General features: G+C 39.9%; 1 protein-coding gene and 2 long non-coding RNA genes across 3 annotated transcripts in view; 2 read left to right on the top strand and 1 right to left on the bottom strand.

The window, feature by feature from the left end:
• TRPC4AP (transient receptor potential cation channel subfamily C member 4 associated protein) overlaps nucleotides 1-25,233 on the top strand; it is an 88,596-nt gene that overhangs the window by 12,148 nt on the left and 51,215 nt on the right. The window contains 3 exon segments of the mRNA XM_015149151.3: nucleotides 3,282-3,410; nucleotides 12,681-12,797; nucleotides 24,837-24,894. Of these exon segments, the coding sequence (XP_015004637.2) occupies nucleotides 3,282-3,410; nucleotides 12,681-12,797; nucleotides 24,837-24,894 (304 nt within the window).
• On the bottom strand, nucleotides 866-5,783 carry LOC144332137 (uncharacterized). The gene is made up of 2 exons (XR_013399911.1): nucleotides 3,950-5,783; nucleotides 866-1,389 (listed from the first exon to the last, which is right to left on the bottom strand). It is a non-coding gene; the product is annotated as an uncharacterized LOC144332137 (long non-coding RNA).
• Nucleotides 16,028-18,552, top strand: LOC144332127 (uncharacterized). The gene is made up of 2 exons (XR_013399901.1): nucleotides 16,028-16,069; nucleotides 16,188-18,552. It is a non-coding gene; the product is annotated as an uncharacterized LOC144332127 (long non-coding RNA).

Below are 25,233 nucleotides of genomic sequence, written 5' to 3'. Positions count from 1 at the left end.
CGGCTGGGCGCAGTAGCTCAAGCCTGTAATCCCAGCACTTTGGGAGGCCGAGACGGGTGGATCACGAGGTCAGGAGATCGAGACTATCCTGGCTAACACGGTGAAACCCCGTCTCTACTAAAAAATACAAAAAACTAGCTGGGCGAGGTGGCAGGCCCCTGTAGTCCCAGCTACTCGGGAGGCTGAGGCAGGAGAATGGCATGAACCCGGGAGGCGGAGCTTGCAGTGAGCTGAGATCCGGCCACTGCACTCCAGCCTGGGCGGCAGAGCGAGACGCCGTCTCAAAAAAAAAAAAAAAAAAAGTTTACAATTCAGTGATTTTCAGCAAATTGATGAAGTTATGCAACCATCACCACAATCTGGTTTTAGAACATTGTCACCCTAAAAAGTTTGCTTATGTTCATTTATTTATTTAGTTTTTGTAGCAGCTTTATTGAGATGTAATTCACATATTGCACATATTACCCTTTTAAAGTTTACAAATTGGTAAACCGAGGAGATAAAAGGGTTTAAAAAAAACAAAAGAAAAATGAAATGTACAAGTCAGTGGTTTTTACTGTATGCACAAAGTTATGCATCTGTCAATCACAATCAATTTTAGAACATTTTATCACCCAAAGAAGAAACCTTGTATTCAGTAGCAGTTACTCCCCAATTTCCCCATCCCCACAACCTTTGCCAAGCAGTAATCTTTCTGTCTCTGGATATGCTTATTCTGGACATTTTAAATTAATAGAATCAAACAATATGTGGCCTTTTGAGACTGGCTTCTTTTAGTTTCGTTTTTGTTTTTGTTTTTTTTTAAAGATGGAGTCTCACTTTGTTTTTGTTTCTGTTTCGAGACAAGGTCTGGCTTTATTGCCCAGGCTGGAGTGCAGTGGCGCAATCTTGGCTCCCTGCAACCTCTGCCTGCCGGGCTCAAGCCATTTCTCCCACCTCAGCCTCCCGAGTAGCTGGTACTACAGGCATGTGCCACCGCACCCGGCTAATTTATATGTGTGTGTGTGTATATATGTGTGTGTGTGTGTGTGTGTATATATATATGTATTTTTTTTTTTGGCAGAGGTGGGGTTTCACCATGTTGCTCAGGCTGGTCTTGTACTCGTGAGCTCAAGGAATCTGTCCACCTTGGCCTCCCAAAGTGCTGGGATTACTTTGGCATCACAGGCATGAGACACTGTGCCCAGCTAGACACTGGCTTCTTTGGTTTAGCATAATGGTCTCAAGATTTATCCTTGTTATAGTTTCAGTACATCATTACTTTTTCTTGCTGAATAATATTCCATTGGATGGATATACTATATTTATTCATCAGTTGATGGACATTTGAATTGTTTCCACTCTTTGGTTATAATGATGTCTTTTTTTTTTTTTTTTTTTGATCTCGCGCTGTCACCCGGGCTGGAGTGTAGTGGTGCTGTCATAGCTCACTGCAGCCTCATTCTCCCAAGCTCAAGTGATCTTCTCACCTCATCCTTCTGAGTAGCTGAGACCAGAGGTGTGCACCACCACCCTTGGCTAATTTTTTTGATTTTTAGTAGAGACGAGCTCTTGCTATGTTGCTCAGGCTGGTCTTGAACTCCTGAGCTCAAGCGATCCTCCTGCCTTGGCCTCTCAAAGTGCTAGGCAAATATCGGGGCAAAGAGTTTATAATACTCTTTTATCCTTCGAAGTCCATGGAGTCAGTAATAATAATTCCTCTTACTTATCGCATATTAGTAATTTGTGTTTCTGTCTTTTTTTCTTGATAAGCCTGGTTAGAGTTTATCAATTGTGTTAATCTTTTTAAAGGACTAACATTTGGTTTTGTTTTCTCTCTTGATTTTCTGTTTTCAATTTCAGTGATTTCTGCTCTCATTTTTATTTTTTTCTTCTGTTTGCTCTAGGCTTAAACTGCTCTTCTTTCTCTGGTTTACTAAGGTAGAAGCTTAGATTATTGACTATAGATATTTCTTCTTTTCTAATATATGTATTCAGTGATACAAACTTCTGGCTTATTACTGCTTTTGCTGCATCCCACAAATTTTGATAAGTTTTGTTTTCTTTTAGTTTAAAATATTTTAACTGTAAGAGTTGATTTGTCATTTTTTTGTCTGGCGGTTCTTTTAGGCAGTTTTTGCCTCATATTTTGACATGCTGTTGTTAGATGCATATATGTTAAGGATTGTTGTATCTTCTTGGAGAATTGACCCCTAATATTTTTGGAGTCATTTTTGGAGTCATATTCTTGGTGAATTGACCCCTAATAATTTGTCATAACGACAAATTATGAAATGACCCACTTTATTTCTGATAATTTTTTTTATGAAGCCTGCTTTGTCTGAAATTAATATAACTACTCCATCTTTCTTTTTACACGATTTATCTTTCTCCATCCACTTATTTTTTTATTTTTTGAGACAGAGTCTTGCTCTGTCACCCAAGCTAGAGTGCAATGGCATCATCTTGGCTGACTGCAACCTCTGCCTCCTGAGTTCAAGCAGTTCTCCTGCCTCAGCCTCTCGAGTAGCTGGGATTACGGGCACTTCCCGCCACACTCGGCTAATTTTTGTATTTTTAGTAGAGACGGGGTTTTATCATGTTGGCCAGGCTGGTCTCAAACTTCCTGACTTCAGGTGATCCACCTGCCCTGGCTTCACAGAGTGTTGGGATTATAGGTGTGAGCCACCGTGCTCGGCCTTTCCCCTTACTTTTAACGTATCTGTATGTATATTTAAGTGAGTTTCTTGTAGACAGCACATTGTTGGATCTTGGTTTTTTAAATCCATTCTTGTAGTCTCTGTCCTTTGTTTAGACCATTCATAGATATTTACAGCGATTATTGATATAGTTGGATTAATATATACCATGTTTGTTTTATTATACTTGTTATTTGTTTATCTTCTCCTCTTTTCCTGCCTTTTATGGGCTTAACTGTGCAGTTTATATGGTTCCATTATTTTTCATCTCTCAGCATATCAATTATTCTTCTTGTAAAAGTACTTTCAGCAGTTGCCCTAGAATTTCCAGTATATGTTTACTGTTAGTCTAAGTCCACTCTCAATGATATTGTGCTGTTTGTGAGTGGTACAAGAGTATTTCCAGTCCCTCCTTCTTACTACTTATAGTAATAGGCTGTTGGGGAGGTTTTGAAGATTTCTAGACAGAGGCCTTTTATAGTAGTGCTTAGAGAGAAATTTGTAACTGTCCTGGGTGGGTTTGGAAGTCAGCTGCTCTCCTTTGCCATATCAGCTATTATCAATAATACAATAATATGTTTTCTCTTTTTTTTTAACTCACAGTTCACTGAGACTTTTTTGACAGAGAGGGACAAACAATCCAAGTGGAGTGGAATTCCTCAGCTGCTCCTCAAGCTGCATGCCACCAGCCACCTCCACAGTGACTTCGCTGAGTGCCAAAACATCCTCAAGGTAACTCTTAAGGAACTTGGAGGGGCATATTCAGGGACTCTAGGTGACACAAGCTGTCTGCTTTTTTTCCCCTTCTGTTGGCTTTTAAAAATAGCCTCTTTTTACTGTGTAAGCTGTAGAAAATTTGAGAAATTCAGAAAAAGTACAAAGAAGAAAATAAACATCACCTATAATCCCATCATCCCAAGATAATCACCGTTAGGTTCCCTGTGTTATCCTTCTGGTCTCTATGTGTGTTTATTTTGTGGCAGGGCTTCCTTAATTTTGGGAGGTCAGCACTATCCTGCGATTCAGATGACATTCTTTTTGAAAACGGTTTAGAAGGCTGGGCGAGGTGGCTCACGCCTGTAATCTCAGTACTTTGGGAGGCTGAGGCGGGCGGATCATGAAGTCAGGAGATCGAGGCTAAAAATACAAAAAAAATTAGCCGTGTGTGGTGGCAGGCACCTGTAGTCTCAGCTACTAGGGAGGCTGAGGCAGGAGAATGGCATGAACTTGGGAGGTGGAGCTTGCAGTGAGCCAAGATTGCGCCACTTCACTCCAGCCTGGGCAACAGAGCAAGACTCCAAAAAAAAAAAGTAGAAAAGGGTTTAGAAGATTCCATATTGCTGAAGGCTCATGGAAGGGGCCTTGTGGTTGTTGATTATTATTACTAACATAAGAAGATTGAAGGTCCCAGGTTTGATGATTGGGAAATGAGTGGAAAGAGCACAGAGACATTATGCTAGGATAATTGTTCTCAAACTGGAGTGTGTTTGTGAATCACCTGAAGAGCTTTTTAAAACAGAGTTCTGGGCCCCACCCCTGAAATTCTGATTCAGTAGGGCTGGAGTTATTTTATCAAACTTTAGCGGTAGTTTGGATCTAAATTTGAATTTAGAGCACCAGCTCTAATGCAGGTAAAACCCCTGTAAGTTGGGGGTCTGGTTCCAAGATGGCCGAATAGGAACAGCTCCAGTCTACGGCTCCCAGCATGAGCAATGCAGAAGACGGTGATTTCTGCATTTCCAACTGAGGTACTGGGTTCATCTCACTGGGGCTTGTCGGACAGTGGGTGCAGCCCACGGAGTGTTAGCTGAAGCAGGGTGGGGCATTGCCTCACCTGGGAAGTGCAAGAGGTCAGGGAATTCCCTTTCCCAGCCAAGGGAAGCCATGACAGACGGTACCGAGAAAATCAGGACACTCCCACCCTAATACTGCGCTTTTCCAATGGTCTTAGCAAACGGCACACAAGGAGATTATATCCTGTGCCTGTCTCTGAGGGTCCGACGCCCACGGAACCTCGCTCACTGCTAGCTCAGCAATCTCAGATTGAACTGCAAGGCGGCAGTGAGGCTGGGGGAGGGGCGTCCATCATTACTGAGGCTTGAGTAGGTAAACAAAGCGGCCAGGAAGCTGGAACTGGGTGGAGCCCACCGCAGCTCAAGGAGGCCTACCTGCCTCTGTAGACTCCACCTCTGGGGACAGAGCATAACTGAACAAAAGGCAGCAGAAACTTCTGCAGACTTAAATGTCCCTGTCTGACAGCTTTGAAGAGAGTAGTGGTTCTCCCAGCACGGAATATGAGATCTGAGAACGGACAGACTGCCTCCTCAAGTGGGTCCCTGACCCCCAAGTAGCCTAACTGGGAGACACCTCCCAGTAGGGGCTGACTGACACCTCATACAGCTGGGTGCCCCTCTGAGACGAAGCTTCCAGAGGAAGGATCAGGCAGCAAAATTTGCCATTCTGCAATATTTGCTGTTCTGCATCCTCTGCTGGTAATACCCAGGCAAACAGGGTCTGGAGTGGACCTCCAGCAAACTCCAGCAGACCTGCAGCTGATGGTCCTGAATGTTAGAAGGAAAACTAACAAACAGAAAGGACATCCACACCAAAACCCCATCTGTACGTCACCATCATGAAAGACCAAAGATAGATAAAACCACAAAGATGGGGAGAAACCAGAGCAGAAAAGCTGAAAATTCTAAAAATCAGAGCGCCTCTTCTCCAAAGGAACGCAGCTCTTGGCCAGCAACGGAACAAAGCTGGATGGAGAATGACTTTGACGAATTGAGAGAAGAAGTCTTCAGAAGATCGATAATAACAAACTTCTCCAAGCTAAAGTAGAATGTTCAAACCCATCACAAAGAAGCTAAAAACCTTGAAAAAAGATTAGATGAATGGCTAACTAGAATAAACAGCATAGAGAAGACCTTAAATGAGCTGATGGAGCTGAAAACCGTGGCACGAGAACTACGTGACAAATGTACAAGCTTCAGTAGCCAATTCGATCAAGTGGAAAAAAAGGGTATCAGTGATTGAAGATCAAATGAATGAAATGAAGCAAGAAGAAAAGTTTAGAGAAAAAAGAGTAAAAAGAAACTAACAAAGCCTCCAAGACATATGGGACTGTGTGAAAAGACTAAATCTGTGTCTGATTGGTGTACCTGAAAGTGACGGGGAGAATGGAACCAAGTTGGAAAACGCTCTTCAGGATATTATCCAGGAGAACTTCCCCAACCTAGCAAGGCAGGCCAACATTCAAATGCAGGAAATACAGAGAACGCCACAAAGATACTCCTTGAGAAGAGCAACTCCAAGACACATAATTGTCAAATTCACCAAAGTTGAAATGAAGGAAAAAATTTTAAGGTCAACTGGAGAGAAAGATCGGGTTACCCACAAAGGGAAGCCCATCAGACTAACAGCGGATGTCTCATCAGAAACTCTACAAGTCAGAAGAGATTGGGGGCCGATATTCAACATTCTTAAAGAATTTTCAACTCAGAATTTCATATCCAGTCAAACTAAGCTTCACAAGTGAAAGAGAAATAAAATCCTTTACAGACAAGCAAATGCTGAGAGATTTTGTCACCACCAGGCCTGCCTTACAAGAGCTCCTGAAGGAAGCACTAAACGTGGAAAGGAACAGCTGGTATCAGCCACTGCAAAATCATGCCGAATTGTAAAGACCATCGATGCTAGGAAGAAATTACATCAAATAATGAGCAAAATAAGCAGCTAACATCATAATGACAGGATCAAATTCACACATGACACTAGTAACCTTAAATGTAAATGAGCTAAATGCTCCAATTAAAATACACAGACTGGCAAATTGGATAAAGAGTCAAGACCCATCAATGTGCTGTATTCAGGAAACCCATCTTACATGCAGAGACACACATAGGCTCAAAATAAAGGGATGGAGGAAAATCTACCAAGCAAATGGAAAACCAAAAAAAAGCCAGGGTTGCAATCCTAGTCTCTGATAAAACAGACTTTAAACCAACAAAGATCAAAAGAGACAAAGAAGGCCATTATCTAATGGTGAAGGGATCAATTCAACAAGAAGAGCTAACTGTCCTAAATATATATGCACTCAATACAGGAGCACCAAAATTCATAAAGCAAGTCCTTAAGAGACCTACAAAGAGACTTAGACTCCCACACAATAATAATGGGAGACTTTAACACCCCACTGTCAACATTAGATCAAGGAGACAGAGGGTTAACAAGGATATCCAGGACTTGAACTCAGCTCTGTACCAAGTGGACCTAATAGACATCTACAGAACTCTCTACCCCAAATCAACAGAATATACGTTCTTCTCAGCACCACATCGCACTTATTCCAAAATTGACCACATAGATGGAAGTAAAGCACTCCTCAGCAAATGTTTAAAAGAACAGAAATTATAACAGACTCTCTCTCAGACCACAGTGCAATCAAACTAGAACTCAGGATTAAGAAACTCACTCAAAACCATTCAACTACGTGGAAACTGAACAACCTGTTCCTGAATGACTACTGGGCACGTAACAAATTGAAGGCAGAAATAAAGATGTTCTTTGAAACCAATGAAAACAAAGACAACATACTAGAATCTCTGGGACACATTTAAAGCAGTGTGTAGAGGGAAATTTATAGCACTAAATGCCTACAAGAGAAAGCAGGAAAGATCTAAAATTGACACCCTAACCACAATTTAAAAAACTAGAGAAGCAAGAGCAAACAAACTCAAAAGTTAGCAGAAGACAAAAAATAACTAAGATCAGAGCAGAAATGAAGGAGATAGAGGCACAAAAAACCCTTCAAAAAATCAATGAATCCAGGACCTGGTTTTTTGAAAAGATCAACAAAATTGATAGACTGCTAGCAAGACTAATAAAGAAGAAAAGAGAGAAGAATCAAATAGATGCAGTAAAAAATGATAAAGGGGATATTACCACCAATCTCACAGAAATACAAACTACCATCAGAGAATACTATAAACACCTCTACGCAAATAAAGTAGAAAATATAGAAGAAATGGATAAATTCCTGGACACATACACCCTCCCAAGACTAAACCAGGAAGAAGTTGAATCCCTGAATAGACCAATGATAGGCTCTGAAATTGAGGCAATAATTAATAGCCTACCAACCAAGAAAAGTCCAGGACCAGATGAATTCACAACCAAATTCTACCAGAGGTACAAAGAGGAGCTGGTACCATTCCTTCTGAAACTATTCCAATCAATAGAAAAAGTGGTAATCCTCCCTAACTCATTTTATGAGTCCAGCATCATCATGATACCAAAGCCTGGCAGAGACACAACAAAGAATGAATTTTAGACCAATATCCCTGATGAGCATCGATGCAAAAGTTCTCAATAAAATACTGGCAAACCAAATCCAGCAGCACATCAAAAAGCTTATCCACCACGATCAAGTTGGCTTCATCCCTGGGATGCAAAGCTGGTTCAACATACACAAATCAATAAACATAATCCATCATATAAACAGAACCAAAGATAAAAACTACATGATTATCTCAATAGATGCAGAAAAGGCTTTTGACAAAGTTCAACAGCCCTTCATGCTAAAATATCTCAATAAACAAGTTATTGATGGTACATATCTCAGTAAGAACTATGACAGACCCACAGCTAATATCATACTGAATGGGCAAAAACTGGAAGCATTCCCTTTGAAAACTGGCACAAGACAGGGATGCCCTCTCTCACCACTCCTATTCAACATAGTGTTGGAAGTTCTGGCCAGGGCAATCAGGCAGGAGAAAGAAATAAAGGGTATTCAATTAGAAAGAGAGGAAATCAAATTGTCCCTGTTTGCAGATGAAATGATTGTATATTTAGAAAACACCATCGTCTTAGCCCAAAATCTCCTTAAGCTGATAAGCAACTTCAGCAAAGTCTCAGGAGACAAAATCAGTGTGCAAAAATCACAAGCATTCCTGTATACCAATTATAGATAAAGAGCCAAATCATGAGTGAACTCCCATTCACAATTGCTTCAGAGAATAAAATAGCTAGGAATCCAACTTAAAGGATTGTGAAGGACCTCTTCAAGGAGAACTGCAAACCACTGCTCAACGAAATAAAAGATGACACAAACAAATGAAGAACATCCCATGCTCATGTATAGGAAGAATCAATATCGTGAAAATGGCCATACTGCCCAAGGTAATTTATAGATTCAATGCCATCCCCATCAAGCTACCAATGACTTTCTTCACAGAATTGGAAAAACTACTTTAAACTTCATAGGGAACCAAAAAAGAGCCTGCATTGCCAAGACAATCCTAAGCAAAAAGAACAAAGCTGGAGACATCATGCTACCTGACTTCAAACTATACTACAAGGCTACAGTAACCAAAACAGCATGTACTGGTACCAAAACAGAGATATAGACCAGTAGAACTGAACAGAGACCTCAGAAGTAATACCACACATCTACAACCATCTGATCTTTGACAAACCTGACAAAAACAAGAAATGGGGAAAGGATTCCCTATTTAATATATGGTGCTGGGAAAACTGGCTAGCCATATGTACAAAGCTGAAACTGCATCCTTTCCTTACACCTTATAAAAAAATTAATTCAAGATGGATTAAAGGCTTAAATGTTAGACATGAAACCATAAAGACCCTAGAAGAAAACCTAGGCAATACCATTCAGGCCATGGGCATGGGCAAGGACTTCATGATTAAAACACTGAAAGCAATGGCAACAAAAGCCAAAACAGACAAATGGAATCTAATTAAACTAAAGAGCTTCTGCACAGCAAAAGAAACTACCATCAGAGTAAACAGGCAACCTACAGAATGGGAGAAAATTTTTACAATCTACTCATCTGACAAAGAACTAGTATCCAGAATCTACAAAGAACTTAAACAAATATACAAGAAAAGATCAACCCCATCAGAAAGTGGGCAAAGGATATGAACAGACCCTTTTCAAAAGAAGATATTTATGCAGCCAACAGACATGTGAAAAAATGCTCATCATCACTGACTATCAGAGAAATACAAATCAGAACCACAATGAGATACCATCTCACACCAGTTAGAATGGTGATCATTAAAAAGTCAGGAAACAACAGGTTCTGGAGAGGATGCAATATGATATGGAGCAATATGAACACTTTTATGCTGTTGGTGGGACTGTAAACTAGTTCAACCATTGTGGAAGACAGTGTGGCGATTCATCAAGGATCTAGAACTAGAAATACCATTTGACCCAGCCATCCCATTACTGGGTATATGCCCAAAGGATTATAAATCATGCTGCTATAAAGACACATGCACACGTATGTTTATTGTGGCACTTTTCATAATAGCAAAGACTTGGAACCAAACCAAATGCCCATCAGTGACAGACTGGATTAAGAAAGTGTGGCATATGGCCAGGCACGGTGGCTTATGCCTGTAATCCCAGCACTTTGGGAGGCTGAGGTGGGCGGATCACCTGAGGTCGGGAGTTTGAGACCAGCCTGACCCACCGGAGAAACCCCGTTTCTACTAAAAATAAAAAATTAGCTGGGCTTGGTGGCGCATGCCTATAATCCCAGCTACTCGGGAGGCTGAGGCGGGAGAATTGCTTGGACCTGGGAGGTGGAGGTTGCGGTGAGCCGAGATCACGCCATTGCACTCCAACCTGGGCAACAAGAGCAAAACTCTGTCTCAAAAAAAAAAAAAAAAAAAAAAGGAAAAGAAAATGTGGCATATATACACCATGGAATACTATGCAGCTATAAAAAAGGAGGAGTTCATGTCCTTTGTAGGGACATGGATGAAGCTGGAAACCATCATTCTGAGCAAACTGTCACAAGGACAGAAAACCAAACACCGCATGTTCTCACTCATAGGTGGGAATTGAACAATGAGAACACTGACACAGGGCAGGGAACATCACTCACCGGGGCCTGTCGTGGGGTGGGGGGCTGGGGGAGGGATAGCATTAGGAGATATACCTAATATAAATGACGAGTTAATGGGTGCAGCACACCAACATGGCACATGTATACATATGTAACAAACCTGCACGTTGTGCACATGTAGCCTAGAACTTAAAGTATAATTAAAAAAAAAAATTAAAAAAAATCCATGTAAGTTATATTGAACGTAATTGAATGACAATGTTCTTCAGAGGTGAAGTTTTGATTATTATATCACATAGTTATTTTAAAATGTAATAGAAACTAAACATAGTCTTTACCTTTAAGAAGAGACATTTTCATATTTTTAATCTTCTCACAGTCTGATAGAAATAATTATAGCGCCGGGCGCGGTGGCTCAAGCCTGTAATCCCAGCACTTTGGGAGGCCGAGACGGGCGGATCACGCGGTCAGGAGATCGAGACCATCCTGGCTAACATGGTACACGGTGAAACCCCGTCTCTACTAAAAAATACAAAAAACTAGCCGGGCGAGGTGACAGGCGCCTGTAGTCCCAGCTGCTCGGGAGGCTGAGGCAGGAGAATGGCATAAACCCGGGAGGCAGAGCTTGCAGTGAGCTGAGATCTGGCCACTGCACCCCAGCCTGGGCGACAGAGCGAGACTCCGTCTCAAAAAAAAAAAAAAAAAAAGAAATAATTATAGCTTCTTACACTTGTTTAAAAATGCTTTTCAAAGAATTGCACATTATTTGCTTCCTGCAGAATCTCAGATGTGAGATTGAGGTGAAATTAAAGGGGAGAGAAATTAATATTTGTATATCTTTGCTGTGATCATCATTTCTTTATTCATTCAATAAATACTTATTTGAAACTTACTATGTTTTAGGTTTTCTTATAAGATTTTTTTTCCTCTTAGCTTTGTTCCAACAAAGGATTCTGTGGCCCTCAGTTTGGGAACTACTACCCTATGTGTACTATATCAAATACTGTGTCTTGGAATCTGTGGGGAATACAAAGTGGGATCTGTTTGTGTTGTTTTCAAGAAACATTTAGTCTAGGGAAGAAATAACAAAATAACATAGGTTTGTAAATAGGTGCAAAGTAAAAGTGCTAAATGTTATAATGAGTTGTAGATTGTTTGGGGGGTCTGAAGAGCATGCTTCTGGTTGGGGGAAATCAGGAAGACTTCCTGCAGGAGATGACGTTTGAGCAGTGACTTGGTTATTGCTACAGAACTAGTCACCCCGAAACTTAGCAGCCGAAAGTAGCAAGCATCATTTATCTGTCAACAATTCTTGGTTGATTGAGTGGCTCTTCTGCTTCATGTGCTGTTGGGTAGGGTGGTACTGAGATATCTGGAATGTCCAAAGTGGTCTCTCTCACATCCCTGGCAGGTTGGTGCTGCCTGTCAGCTGGAGATCAGCTAAGGATATTGGTCGTGGCCTCAGTTCTTATCCTCATGGCCTCCCCAGTTGTCTGTGTTGTTCCCATAGCATGATGTTTGGGTTCCAGGATGACAAGAGCCAAGTCTGTCAGGCTTTTTTTTTTTTTTTTTTTTTTGAGACAGTCTCCCTCTGTTGCCCAGGCTGGAGTGCAGTGATTCTGTCTTGACTCACTGCAACCTCTGCCTCCCTGGCTCAAGTGATTCTTATGCCTCAGATTCCCGAGTAGCTGGAATTACAGGTGTGTAACACCACGCCTGGCTAATTTTTGTATATTTAGTAGAGATGGGGTTTTGCCATGTTGGCCAGACTGATCTCAAACTCCTGACCGCAAGTAATCCACCCACCTTAGCCTCCCAAAGTGCTGGGATTACAGGTGTGAGCCCGGCACCTGGCCTACCGGGCTTTCTTAAGGCTTATGCTGAAAGTGGCCTAGTGTCACTTCTACCACATTCTGTTAGTTGAGGTATGTCATACCAGCGCAGATTCAGTGTGAGAAAGGGCTTTACAGGGGTCTGAATACTAGGAAGTGTGGTTCATTGGGGACTGTCTTTGTGTTCATGGGAATTCAAGTTGGGACTAGAGCACAAACTGATGCTTTAGTGTCTGGCCTGTGTTGGTTACTAATACAATGTCTGTATGTACTTTTTTTAAAAAAACTAGGAAATTTCTCCTCTTCTCTCCATGGAGGCTATGGCATTTGTTACTGAAGAGAGGAAACTTACCCAAGAAACCACTTATCCAAATACTTATATTTTTGACTTGTTTGGAGGTGTTGATGTAAGTAGCTATTTATTATTACTACTGTTACTACCACTTAATGGTTTGAGAATTTAACTTTTGAAATGGGAGATAAGAAAGATTTCAGAATTTATAACATTTCAGATTTTAACTTTTAGAAGCTTAGTGGCATTTACATGTTGAAGCAGCATTCTTTTACTTTAGAATAATTCATTTATTTAAATTGGTGTCTACCTTTTTAAAAAAATACAAAGTGAAAAGTACATCTCTCAATTTCCCAGTGTCCCCTCCTCAGAACCAGTTGTGATCACTAGTTTCTTGTGTGTCCTGCCAAAGATGTTCTGTTGTGGGTGTGTGTATGTGTGTGTGTGTGTATGTGTGTAAATATTCCTCCACCTCCACCTTAGTTTATTTTCTCCCCACATAGAGTGATATACCATATACACGGTTACACTATCCTGTACCTTCTTTCTTCTGTCTCTTTTTTTTTAATTAAAATTTTTAGCCCAGGCATGGTGGCTCACGCCTGTAATCCCAGCACTTTGGGAGGCCAAGGCGGGTGGATCATGAGGTCAGGAGTTCGAGACCAACCTGGCCAAGATGGTGAAACCCTGTCTCTACTAAAAATACAAAAATTAGCTGGGCGCGGTGGCGGGTGCTTGTAATCCCAGCTACTCGGGAGGCTGAGGCAGGAGAATTGCTTGAAGCCAGGAGGCTGAGGTTGCCGTGAGCCAAGATCATACCACTGCACTCTAGCCTGGGTGACAGAGCAAGACTCTCTCTCAAAAAAAAAAAAAAGATTAAATAGCTAGTGTTCCCTGGTGTGATTGTGCCATAATACATTTACCCAGGCCCCAGTTGATTGGCATTTATAATTTTTCCACACCGTTTCTCTTACAGACAAGGTTGCAGTAAAGATCTTGTACATATTTTTGTACACATGTGAGTATATACCTTTGGAACAAGAACATATGTTTTTTATTGTGTATAAATCTGAAGTTTACCTACCTAAGAAGTTTTGTCAGTTTATATCCCCAGTAACAAAGTATGAGTGTCTGTTTACCCATACCATCACCAACATATTGTGTTTATGTGTGTATTTTTATGGATGTTGTTACTGAAGTATAACCTTCATACAGAAAAGTACACCGATAATTACCACAAAATAAATTCACTTTTGCACTACCACCCAAATTAGGGAATAGAACATTACCAGTACCCAGAAGCCCCCTTCAGCAAACAGTATATTTTAAGTATTTACTAAGCAGATGTGAGAAAAAATGGTATTTTTCCATAGTTTTTTTAACCAGCTTTATTAAGATATGGTTCACATACCATACATTTCACCCATTTAAAGTACACAATTCAGTGGTTCTTAGTATATTTGCAGATATGTGCAGCCATCACCACTGTCAACTTTAGAGCATTTTCATCACCCCAAAAAAGAAACTCCATGTGTTTTATCTAGCACTGCCCTACCTCTGCCACCTCCTCCCCCTCTCTCCACACTAGTATACTTTTTGTCTTTATAGATTTCTCTGTTGTGGGCATTTTGTATAAATTCAGTTATATAATATGTGATCTTTTGTGCCTGGCTTCTTTTCATTTAGCGTAATGATTTCTAGGTTCATCCGTATTGTAGCATGTATCAATACTCATTTTTATGGCCAAATGATGTTTCATTGTGTGAGTATGCTACATTTCTTATTTGTTGAGAGGCATTTGGATTGCCTCCGTCTTTTTGCTATTATGAGTAACAGTGCTATAAACATTCTTGTACAGGTTCATTGTGGACATATTTTCATTTCTCTTGGGCATATACATACCTAGGAATAGAGTTGCTGTGTCATATGGGGTAACTCTATGTTTAATTGGTTGAGGAATTGCCAGAATGTTTTCCCAGAGGCCCTACCATTTTACATTGCCACCAGCAATGTCTGAGGGTTTCAGTTTTTCTATATCATTGACAACACTTGTTATTATCTGTCATTTTGAAAGTGTTTTAAAATAAAAATAAAAAAATACTGAGATGGGGTCTTGTTTTGTTGCCCAGACTGGTCTCAAACTCCGGGGCTCAAACAGTCCCCCAGCCTTGGCCTCCCAAAGTGCTGGGATTACAGGCATGAGCCCCTGCTCCGGCCCTGTAATGATTATAGCCATTCTAGTGAGTGTGAAGAGACACCTCATTGTGGTCTTGATTTGCATTTCCCTGATGGCCAGTGATGACCATCTTTTCTTTTCTTTTTTTTTTTTTTTTTTTTTTTTTTTTTGAGACGGAGTCTCACGCTGTTGCCCAGGCTGGAGTGCAGTGGCGCGATCTCGGCTCACTGCAAGCTCCGCCTCCTGGGTTCACGCCATTCTCCTGCCTCAGCCTCCTGAGTAGCTAGGACTACAGGCGCCCACCACCGCGCCCGGCTAATTTTTTGTATTTTTAGTAGAGACGGGGTTTCACTGTGGTCTCGATCTCCTGACCTTGTGATCCGCCCGCCTCGGCCTCCCAAAGTGCTGGGATTACAGGCTTGAGCCACCGCGCCCGGCCGACCATCTTTTCTTGAGTTTGTCATTTGTGTATCTTCCTTGGAGAAATTACTGTCTCCTCTTTCAGTTTCTTAGTTGAGATATATCTCTTTTGAATATTATGTTGTAAGAGTTCTTTATAAATTCTCTGCAGTTTTTAAAATTCATTCTATGACTGAGATTGGATATTTTTTCTTGTGTTTATAAGTAGTTCCTTTTCTGCCAGTTGTCTGTTTTTCACCTTTTTCTATTTATTTGTCCTTTTTCTTACCGATTTGTAAGTGCTTTTGATTTTTTAAAGCCCTTTGTCATTTGTGTTTTTTTTCCTATTTTGAGAATTAAATTTTGACGTTATTTTTAAATTAGATATGTTTAATTTTTAGATTGTCAGATTGATCAGTCTTTAATGGCTTCAGAGTTTTGGTTCATACCTTTCCCACTGTTGGCTTTAAACTTACATACCTATTTCCTTCTAATATTTTACAGTTTTTAATTGTATATGTTTAAATTTTTGCACCATTTGAAATTTGTTTTGGTGTAATGAGTGAAGGGTTCGGATCTGACTTTTCTGCCCTAGATATTTGCCCATAACCCCATTACCTGAAGTGAACGTGAAGGAGAGGGCATTTCCGGGTATTGTGGTTAGTCTTTATCTTGATCTGTGTGGTGATTGTACAGGAATGGTGTTCAGTGTGTAAAACTGTACATGTACAATTTGTACTCATGGCCAGGTGCAGTGACTCATGCCTGTAATCCCAGCACTTTGGGAGGCCGAAGCAGGCGGATTTGCATGAGTCGAGGAGTTAGAGACCAGCCTGGGCAACATGGCAAAACTGCATCACTACTAAAAATGCAAAAAATTAGCCGATTGTGGTAGCACATGCCTGCAGCCCCAGTTGCTTGGAGGGCTAGGTGGGAGGATTGGTTGAGCCTGGGAGGTTGAGGCTACAGTGAGCCGAGATCACACCATGAACTGCAGCCTGGGTGACAGAGCAATACTCAGTCTCAAAAAAAAATTTTACTCTTTAAACGGTATCACGTTATACTTCAGTTATTAAAGTTTCCTTTTGTTTAAAGGTGCCATTTTCCACTGAAGTAAAGATTGAGTGTGACATCTGCATGCATGTCATCAGCCACAGCCTTTCTTCTTTAACTGCTGCTCGGCATTCCCTCTCCACAGCAGTGCCGGTGGTCCTAGAGCATTTACTTACTTGACCAGCACAAGAGACCCTTTAGTTTTGAGTTGTTTCATCAGGAAATCTACTCAGTAAGAACTGATGTATTTATGGGAGGAAATATAATAATGTAGGTCTCTAGCCTGGTGTCTATTTTCAGTGGAAATGTGGCTCTCTAGTAGGATCCTATCCCATCTTCAGACATCTTTGGATCAATTGTTCTTGATTTTGTGGGGGTTTTCTCTCCTGCTTTGAGTTAAGGCAGCTTCTCCAGGAATCCCAGTCATTTTATAAACATGGGCTCCTGCTTAAGTCATTATGCACCTCACTAACCTTCAGTTTGGGTGCATTTGTTAGTGAACTCTCTTGCTATCCTGCTGCTGGTAGTATTTTCCAAACAGAGCTTATTATTTCTTCCTCTGCTAATAACTAGCAAGAACCCAAAGTAAGTCTCTCTTGGGTCATGCTGCCCAAAGCTCAGTGGGATCACTCCTTGTCAACCTGACCCTATCTATAACATGACTGTGAAAAGTGTATCTTAGAGTATACAAAGCAGATGTGAAGTATGTAACTAAGTGGAGTGAAGCAGACCCAGAGCAAGCTCATCTGCATAAATTAAACGAGTATGAGGACTGTGGTGGACTAGGAGAGTGTGTGCCTGCTTTTATGGGGGAAATGACTCTTCTTCTCCCATTGACTGTTTCCCTGAGAGGTTATGGGAAATCTAGATTTGTAGGTAAAAATCTTCCAGCTTTTCAGTAGTTGTGGGCCAGGTGTAAGCCATTGCTTGGCATTCAGGAACTTTTATTCATTGACATAGTCTATCTTCCATTTGAAGTGAATTTATTTTAAATACATTCTATGCACTTGAGCATCTTACATATTGCTTGGATGAATGTGATCTCTTTTGAGAAGAATTTATGTAGTATACTTCAGAGCTTTAAACATTACTACTCATTTTGCCCTGTTGTTTCCATTTCTGTGACTCTCCTGAAGACATAAGTCAAAATGAGATAAAACTTGTATACCAAGACGGTTAGGTGTAACATTATTTGTAATGACTGTCTACCAGGAGAAGGTAATGGTTATTCTATTTTGCTGAATTTTATGAAGTTATTAATATAATGTTAAAATTATAATATGGGAAAATTCATGATGAAAACAGGCTATAAAATTGTTATATACTCTATAATAATTACTCCACCTTTTCTAGAGGATGACCTTAGGTCTCTATTATACAAAGCAAAGCAGGCCTACATTCAGGGCAACTTTCATTGTTGCCCCAAGTCGTGAGACATCTTGCTTTTCTCTCCTACAAGTGCAGTTGACATTAAATACAGATGTGCAGAAAGCTGAACCCAGTGCTTCTCTAGAATTGACAATCTGTGGTGTAGTAGTTTAGGATTTTTATTTTTAATCTGCTTCAAGCTAAAATAACACATCTCTCTTAATTCAGGATGTTGAATTATAGTGTCACATTCATGCCAGGAGCAATCTCATGGCATGTGGATTTACTTTCTAAAGATTTGTTGCTGGTGTGAGATGAACAGAGGCTTTCTCAGACCCTCAAGCTGAACTATCTAGTCTCAAAGATTTGCCTACTGGCTTTTTAATTTAAAAAATGCTATGGAATCTTCTTTCTTCATTTGGCTTGAGATGTCTTGGATATGCTGCCTCAGTATTGGCCTATAGCTAGAAGGGGCTAAGGAAGAATTTTTTTCTTTTTGTTCTAGGGTAACTCCTAGCTTGATTTAAACAATAATAAAAAATAAGTAAAATATGTATATACGGGATGTCTTTAAACATACGGGCTTAGTCATATTCTCAGCATATAGATTATTTTAAATGCTTTAAGTGGAAATTGCACTTTTTTGGAAAACAAAGGTCCTCATTTTAAAAGGAAAAGGTGTTTGTCAAGGAAAATGTGAAAAACTATCTTAGGACTTGTCACCAACATTCAACCACTGTTGAGATTCAGGAGTATTCCTTTCTAACATTTTTTTTTTTTTCTGTTTGTATTAACCTAGAATTTGTTTAACAGAATTTTTTTAAATAACAGCTTTTAAAACTTGTTATGATGATTTTAGAGGTAGAGTTGTACTCTGTCGCAGGCTGGAGTGCAGTGGTACAGTCCTGGCTCACTGCAGCCTCGAATCCCTGGGCTCTAGTGATTCTCCTGCCTCAGTCTCCCAAGTAGCTAGGACTACAGGCTCGTGCCACCATACCTGGATAATTTTTTTTAAATATTTGTTAGAGTTCTAGGGGTCTTGCTCTGTTCCTCAGGCACTCTCCAACTCCTGGTCTCAAATGACCTTCCTGCCTCACCTTCTTGAGTAGCTGGGATTATAGGCACGAGCCACCCTGCCTGCCCAGCAATAACAGCTTTATTGAAATATAATTTACATATCATAAAGTTAACTCTTGTAACCACCCATCAGTATTGTGCAGTGATAACCAGAACATTTTTATCATGCCAGAAAGAAATATTGTACCAGTTAGCAGTCATTCCCCATCTCCCCTTCTCCCTAGCTCTGGCAACCATTAATCTATTTTATGTCTGTATTATGCCTATTGTGAAATATCCATAATGTCCATAATATGCCTATTGTATCAGTCCGTTCTCATGCTGCAGTGAAGAAATACCTGTGACTGGGTAGTTTAATTGACTCACAGTTTAATTGACTCACAGTTTAATTGACTCACAGTTCCATATGGCCGGGGAGGCCTCAGGAAACTCACAGTCATGGCAGAAGGCAAAGGACAAGCAGGCACCTTCTTCACAGGGCAGCAGGACAGAGTGAGTGCAAGCAGAGGAAATGCCAGACACTTACAAAACCATGAGATTTCGTGAGATTCCCTCATTATCACGAGAACAGCATGGGGGAACCGCCCCCATGATCCAGTTACCTCCACCTGGTCCCACCCTTGACACATGAGGATTGTTACAATTCAAGGTGAGATTTGGGTGAGGACAGAGCCAAACCATATCACCTGTTATGGATATTTCATATAACAGAATCATCCACCATGTGGCTTTTTATGTCTAGCTTTAACTGAGCATGAGGTGTTTTATTGTTTTAAATAATAGCTTTATTGAGATATTCATGTCATGCAAGTCACCCATTTAAAAGATATATTACAAGATATAACTCGGTTTTTTAGTATAGTCAGAGTTATATACCACTCTCACCACAATTGATTTTAAAACATTTTCATCACTCCAAAAAAGAAATACCATATTCTTCAGTAGCCACTCTCCATTTCCTCCCAAGGCCTCCCTCCCCCATCCTTAGGCAACCACTAATCTTTCTGTCTTTATAGATTTAATTATTCTGGACATTTCACATAAATGGAGTCATACAATACGTGGTCTTTTGTGACTGGCTTCTTTTGCTTAACATAATGCTCTCAGGGTTAATCCATGTTATAACATGTACCAATACTCCATTCCTTTTTATTGTCAAGAAATATTCCGTTGTATGGATAGACCACATCTTATTTATCCATTCATCAGTTGATGGACATTTGGGTTGTTCCCACTTTTGACTGTTATTAATAATCTGCTATGATTAATAATGCTGCCATGAACATTGGCATACAAATTTTTATATGGACATGTTTTCATTTTCTATTAGATTGTCTTATTAAAAAATTTCCCGCCGGGCGCGGTGGCTCAAGCCTGTAATCCCAGCACTTTGGGAGGCCTAGACTGGCGGATCACGAGGTCAGGAGATCGAGACCATCCTGGCTAACACAATGAAACCCCATCTCTACTAAAAATACAAAAAATTAGCCGGGCATGGTGGCGGGCGCCTGTAGTCCCAGCTGCTCGGGAGGCTGAGGCAGGAGAATGGCGGGAACCCGGGAGGCGGGGCTTGCAGTGAGCCGAGATCGCGCCACTGCACTTCAGCCTGGGTGGCAGAGCGAGACTCCCTCTCAAAAAAAAAAAAAAAAAATTCCCTTGGTATATACCTAGTAGTGGAGTTGCTGGTAACTCTTTAATTTTTAAGGATCTGCCAGACTGCTTTCTGAAGCACTTGCACCATTTTACATGTTACCAGCAATGTATAAAGGTTCTAATTTCTCCACATCTTTGCTAATAGTTACTATTTGTAAACTTTTTCATTATAGCCATCCTAGTAGGTATGAAGAGGTATCTCATTGTGGTTTTGTTTTGCTTTTCCCTGATGACTAATGTTGATCATCTATTTATTGAACTTTTGGAGAAATGTGCATTCATCTGCTTTCTCCATTTCTTGATTGGGTTGTCTTTTTATTATTGAGTTGTATTAGTTTCTGGATACTAATTTCTTGTAATATGCAAATATTTTCCCCCATTAAGTAGCTGTCTTTTCACCTCTTGATGGTGTCCTTTGAAACACAAAGTCTTTACTTTTGATGAAGTTCATTTTATCTTTTGTTGCTTGGGTATTGGTGTGCATCTAAGAAACCATTTCCTAATCCAAGGTCACAAAGATTTACCTGTGTATTCTTCTGAGAATTTTATATTTTTTATCTTACATTTAGATCTTTGATCTATTTGCATTGATTTTTGTTTATCATGTGAGGCAGGGGTCCAGTTTCATTATTTTGCATGTGACTATCCAGTTGTCACAGCACCACTTGCTGAAAAAACTACTCTTTCATTATTGAATTGGTTTGGCAACCTTGTCAAAAATCAACTGATCGTATAGACACAGGGGTTTATTTTTGTATTTACAGATCAAGATTATTTTGGCTGTTATGCATCTCTTGTATTTGCATGTGAATTTCAGGATCAGCTTGCCAATTTCTGCAAAGAAGCCAGCTGAGATTTTGATAGTGATTGCATTGAATTTGTAGGTCAATTTAGGGAGTATTATCATCTTAATATTAAATATTCTGATCCATGAACCACAAGATAGCTTTCCATTTTTTATTGTCTTTAATTTCTTTCAAAAATGTTTTGTTGTAAAAGTCTTGCACTTGTTAAACTTATTTCTAAGTGTCTTTACTGTTTTTGATGCTCTTTTAAATGGAATTGCTTTCATAATTCCAGTTTTGAATTGCTTCTTGCTACAATTGTAGAAATACAGTTGATTTATGTATATTGATCACCTATCGTGAAATCTTGCTGAACTCTAGCTTATTGGCACTAATAGTTTTTTTAGTGAATTCCTTAGGAATTTTCTATATTCTAGATTATGACATCTGTAAATAATTAGTTTTACTTACTCCTTTCCAATTTGGGTGCCATTAATTTCTTTTTTTATTTTTCCCTAATTGCCTTAGAACACTCAATACAATGTTAAACTGAAGTAGCGAGAGTGGACGTCTTTGTCTTTTTCCTCATCTTAATGGGAAAGCATTTAGTCTTCACTGTTAAGCATGATACTAGCTGTGGGTATTTTAATAAAAGCCCTTTATCAGGCTGAAGAAGTTGTCTTCTATTCCTTGTTGATTGTTTTTATCATGAAAGTGTGTTGGGTTTTTTCCAGATGCTTTTTCTGCATCTGTTGAGATGACTGTGTGGCTTTTGGATTTTGTCCTTTATTCTGTTGATATGGTGTATTATATTGATTTTCATATGTTGAACCAACTTTACATTCCTGGGATAAATTCCACTTCGTCATGGTGTATAATCCTTTTTTTTTTTTTTTTTTTGAGACAGGGTCTCTCTGTCACCCAGGCTGGAATGCAGTGGTATGATCACAGCTCACTGCAGCTTCTCCTGGGCTCAAGCGATCCCCCCATCTCAGCCTCCTGAGTAGCTGGGACTACAGGTGCATGCTACCATGCTTGGTTAATTTTTTGTTTTAATTTTTGTAGAGACAGGGTCTCACTATGTTGCCCAGGCTGGTCTCATACTCTTGGGCTTAAGTAATCCTCCTGCCTTGACCTCTCAAAGTGCTGGGATTATAGGTGTAAGCCACCATGCGTGGACTATAATCCTTTTTATATGTGTCTGGATTTTGTTTGCTAGGGTTTTCAGAATTTTTATGTATATATGCATAAGAGATACTCATCTGTAGTTTTCTTGTTATGTCTTTGGTTTTGGTATCAGGGTAATACTGGTCTCAAAGAGTGAGTTGGGAAATGTTTCCTCCTCTTCTGTTTTTTGGAAGAGTTTGGGAAGAATTGGTGATTCTTTAAATGTCTTGTGTTGTTCACCAGTGGAGGCATCATGTCCAGGGTTTTTCTTTATGGGTAGTTTTTTTGTTGTTGTTGTTTTGTTTTGTTTTTTTAAATCACTAGGTCAATCTCTTTACTTGCTCTAGGGCTATTCAGATATTCTGTTTCGTCTTCTTTATTTTTTTTAAACAGATGGGAGTCTCGCCCTTCCATCCAGGCTGGAGTACATTGGCATGATCATAGCTCACTACAGCCTCAACCTTCTGGGGTCAAGTAATCCTCCTGCCTCAGTCTCCCGAGTAGCTGGAACTATAGGCATACCACCACACCCAGCTAATTTATTTTATCTGTAGAGACATGGGGTCTTGCTATGTTGGCCAGGGTGATCTCAATCTTCTGGCTTCAATCAGTCCTCCCACCTCAGCCACCCAAAGTGTTGGGATTACAGGCAGGAACAACCATGCTCAGCCTCTGTTTCTTCTTAAGTCAGTTTTTATAGTTTTATGTCTTTCTAGGAATGTGTCCATTTCGTTTAGGTTATCTAATTTGTTGGCATACAGTTGTTCATAGTAGTTCCTTATAATGACTTTTGTTGCCATAAGGTTGGTGGTAATGCCCTCTCCTTTATTTCTGAGTATAGTAATCTGTATCCTCTCTCCTTTTTTCTTGGTTGGTCTAGCTAAGAATTTGCCAGTCTTTTCAAAGAGCCAGCTTTTGGTTTTGTTCATTTTCTGTTATTTTCTGTTCTGTGTTTCATTTGTTTCAACTCTTATTCTCCCTTTTGCTTGCTTTGGGTTTAGTCTGCTCTTTTTCCAGTGTCTTAAGGCAGAAGATTAGGTTATTGATTAGAAACAAATTTATTTGGCCGGGTGCAGTGGCTCACGCCTGTAATCCCAACACTTTGGGAGGCCAAGGTGGGCGGATCACCTGAGGTCAGGAGTTTGAGACCAGCCTGGCCAATATGGCAGAACCTCGTCTCTACTAAAAATACATAACGTAGCCAGGAGTGGTGGTGGGCACCTGTAATTCCTTTTGCTCTGGAGGCTGAGGCAGGGTAATCGCTTGAACCCAGGAGGTGGAGGTTGCAGTGAGCCAAGATCGGGCTATTGCACTCCAGCCTGGGAGACAGAGAAAGACTGTCTCAAAAAAAAAAAAAAAAGGAAAAGGAATTTTCTTTTAATGTAGGCATTTACAGCTATAAATTTTCCTCTGAGCACTCCATTAGCTACATCGTAAGTTTTGGTGTCTTCATCCATCTTGGATACTTTATACTTCCCCTTATGATTTCTTCTTTGGACCATTATTATTTAGGATGGGTTTTTTAAATTATCCACATAATTCATGAATTTCCCAAATTTCTTTTTTATTTCATTCCATTGTGGCCAGACAACATACTGTATATGATTTCAGTGCTTTTAAATTTATTGAGGCTTGTTTAGTGGCCTGAAATATGATCCGTCCTGGAGAATGTCTCATGTCCACTTGAGTAGAATGTATGTTCTGTTCCGGCTGCATGGAGTGTTCTGTACATGTCTGTTAGGATGTATGTGTTCATTGTGTTCAAGTCTTCTAGTTCTTTGCTAGTCTGCCTAGTTGTCTATTATTGAAAGCAGAGTTATTAAAGTGTCCAACTTATATTTTTGAATTATCTCTTTGCTTCATTTCTGCCAGCTTTTGGTTCATGTATTTTTGGGCTCTGTTGTTAGGTACATATGTGTTTGTAGTTGTTATCTTTCTAATGGATTGATCCTTTTATCAACTATCCTTTCTCTCCATAGAATGAATTTTTAAATTCATGCTTATTTTAAACAGTTTGTGCAAAGTTGTATTAAAAGTATGTAAAATAAAAAATACATGCATACCCAACCCTGTAGAAATCAGCGTTAACAATTTATGGTGTATCTTCTGAGACCTTTTTAAATAAACTTACACTTACAAATATGCCTTAAGCAGAAGAATCATAGTAATAATGTTCTGCAGCTTTTCAGAAATTAAAGCCACATTAGATCACAGAGATTACTTACTCTAAAATACTTCTTTTCAAAAATGAGAAAACTGAGGCCCAGAGAAGGGCAAGTAGGTGGCCAAGCTGGAACTAGAACCTGGGTCTCCTGACTTGCTGCAGTGTTCCTTTTACTGAACCTTACTGCCTCCTGGAACAAAAGGGTCTTGTAATACTGTGACAGATATATGGGCAATGAATGGTTATGGCAAAATCATTTTATAAGTTATGCTTTGAATTAATTTTGAAGATTTTATCTAATTTTTTTTATAGCTTCTTGTAGAAATTCTTATGAGGCCTACGATCTCTATCCGGGGACAGAAACTGAAAAGTAAGTATACCTGTTAGCTGCTGGTCCTTGTTTTCCAACGTGCCAATATGGTGGCAGTTCCCAGCAGCTGCCTTCTTCCTTCCCTTCCTGACTCTTAATACTGAGGACATGTCTTACCTTCAGCTACAGGTTGCTCTCTCCTCCCCCAGCTAAGCAACTATCTTTATGCATTCTGTACTGCGTAGAAATTCAGATCTGGGTTAAAAGAATACATCTTTGTACTTTTGATAGTCCTGTGATCCAGCTTCTATGTTTCCTTGGGAAATTGTTATTTCTCATATATAACTAGCTGAGAGAGTAAGCAATAACCTGGTAAGATCACTCTTTTATTTTTTAAAA

This window comes from Macaca mulatta, chromosome 10 (assembly GCF_049350105.2).
Source record: "Macaca mulatta isolate MMU2019108-1 chromosome 10, T2T-MMU8v2.0, whole genome shotgun sequence".
In the NCBI taxonomy this organism is placed as follows: domain Eukaryota; kingdom Metazoa; phylum Chordata; class Mammalia; order Primates; family Cercopithecidae; genus Macaca; species Macaca mulatta.
Note: the sequence above shows the minus strand (reverse complement) of the source record. Positions and strands in the feature narration are given on the sequence as shown.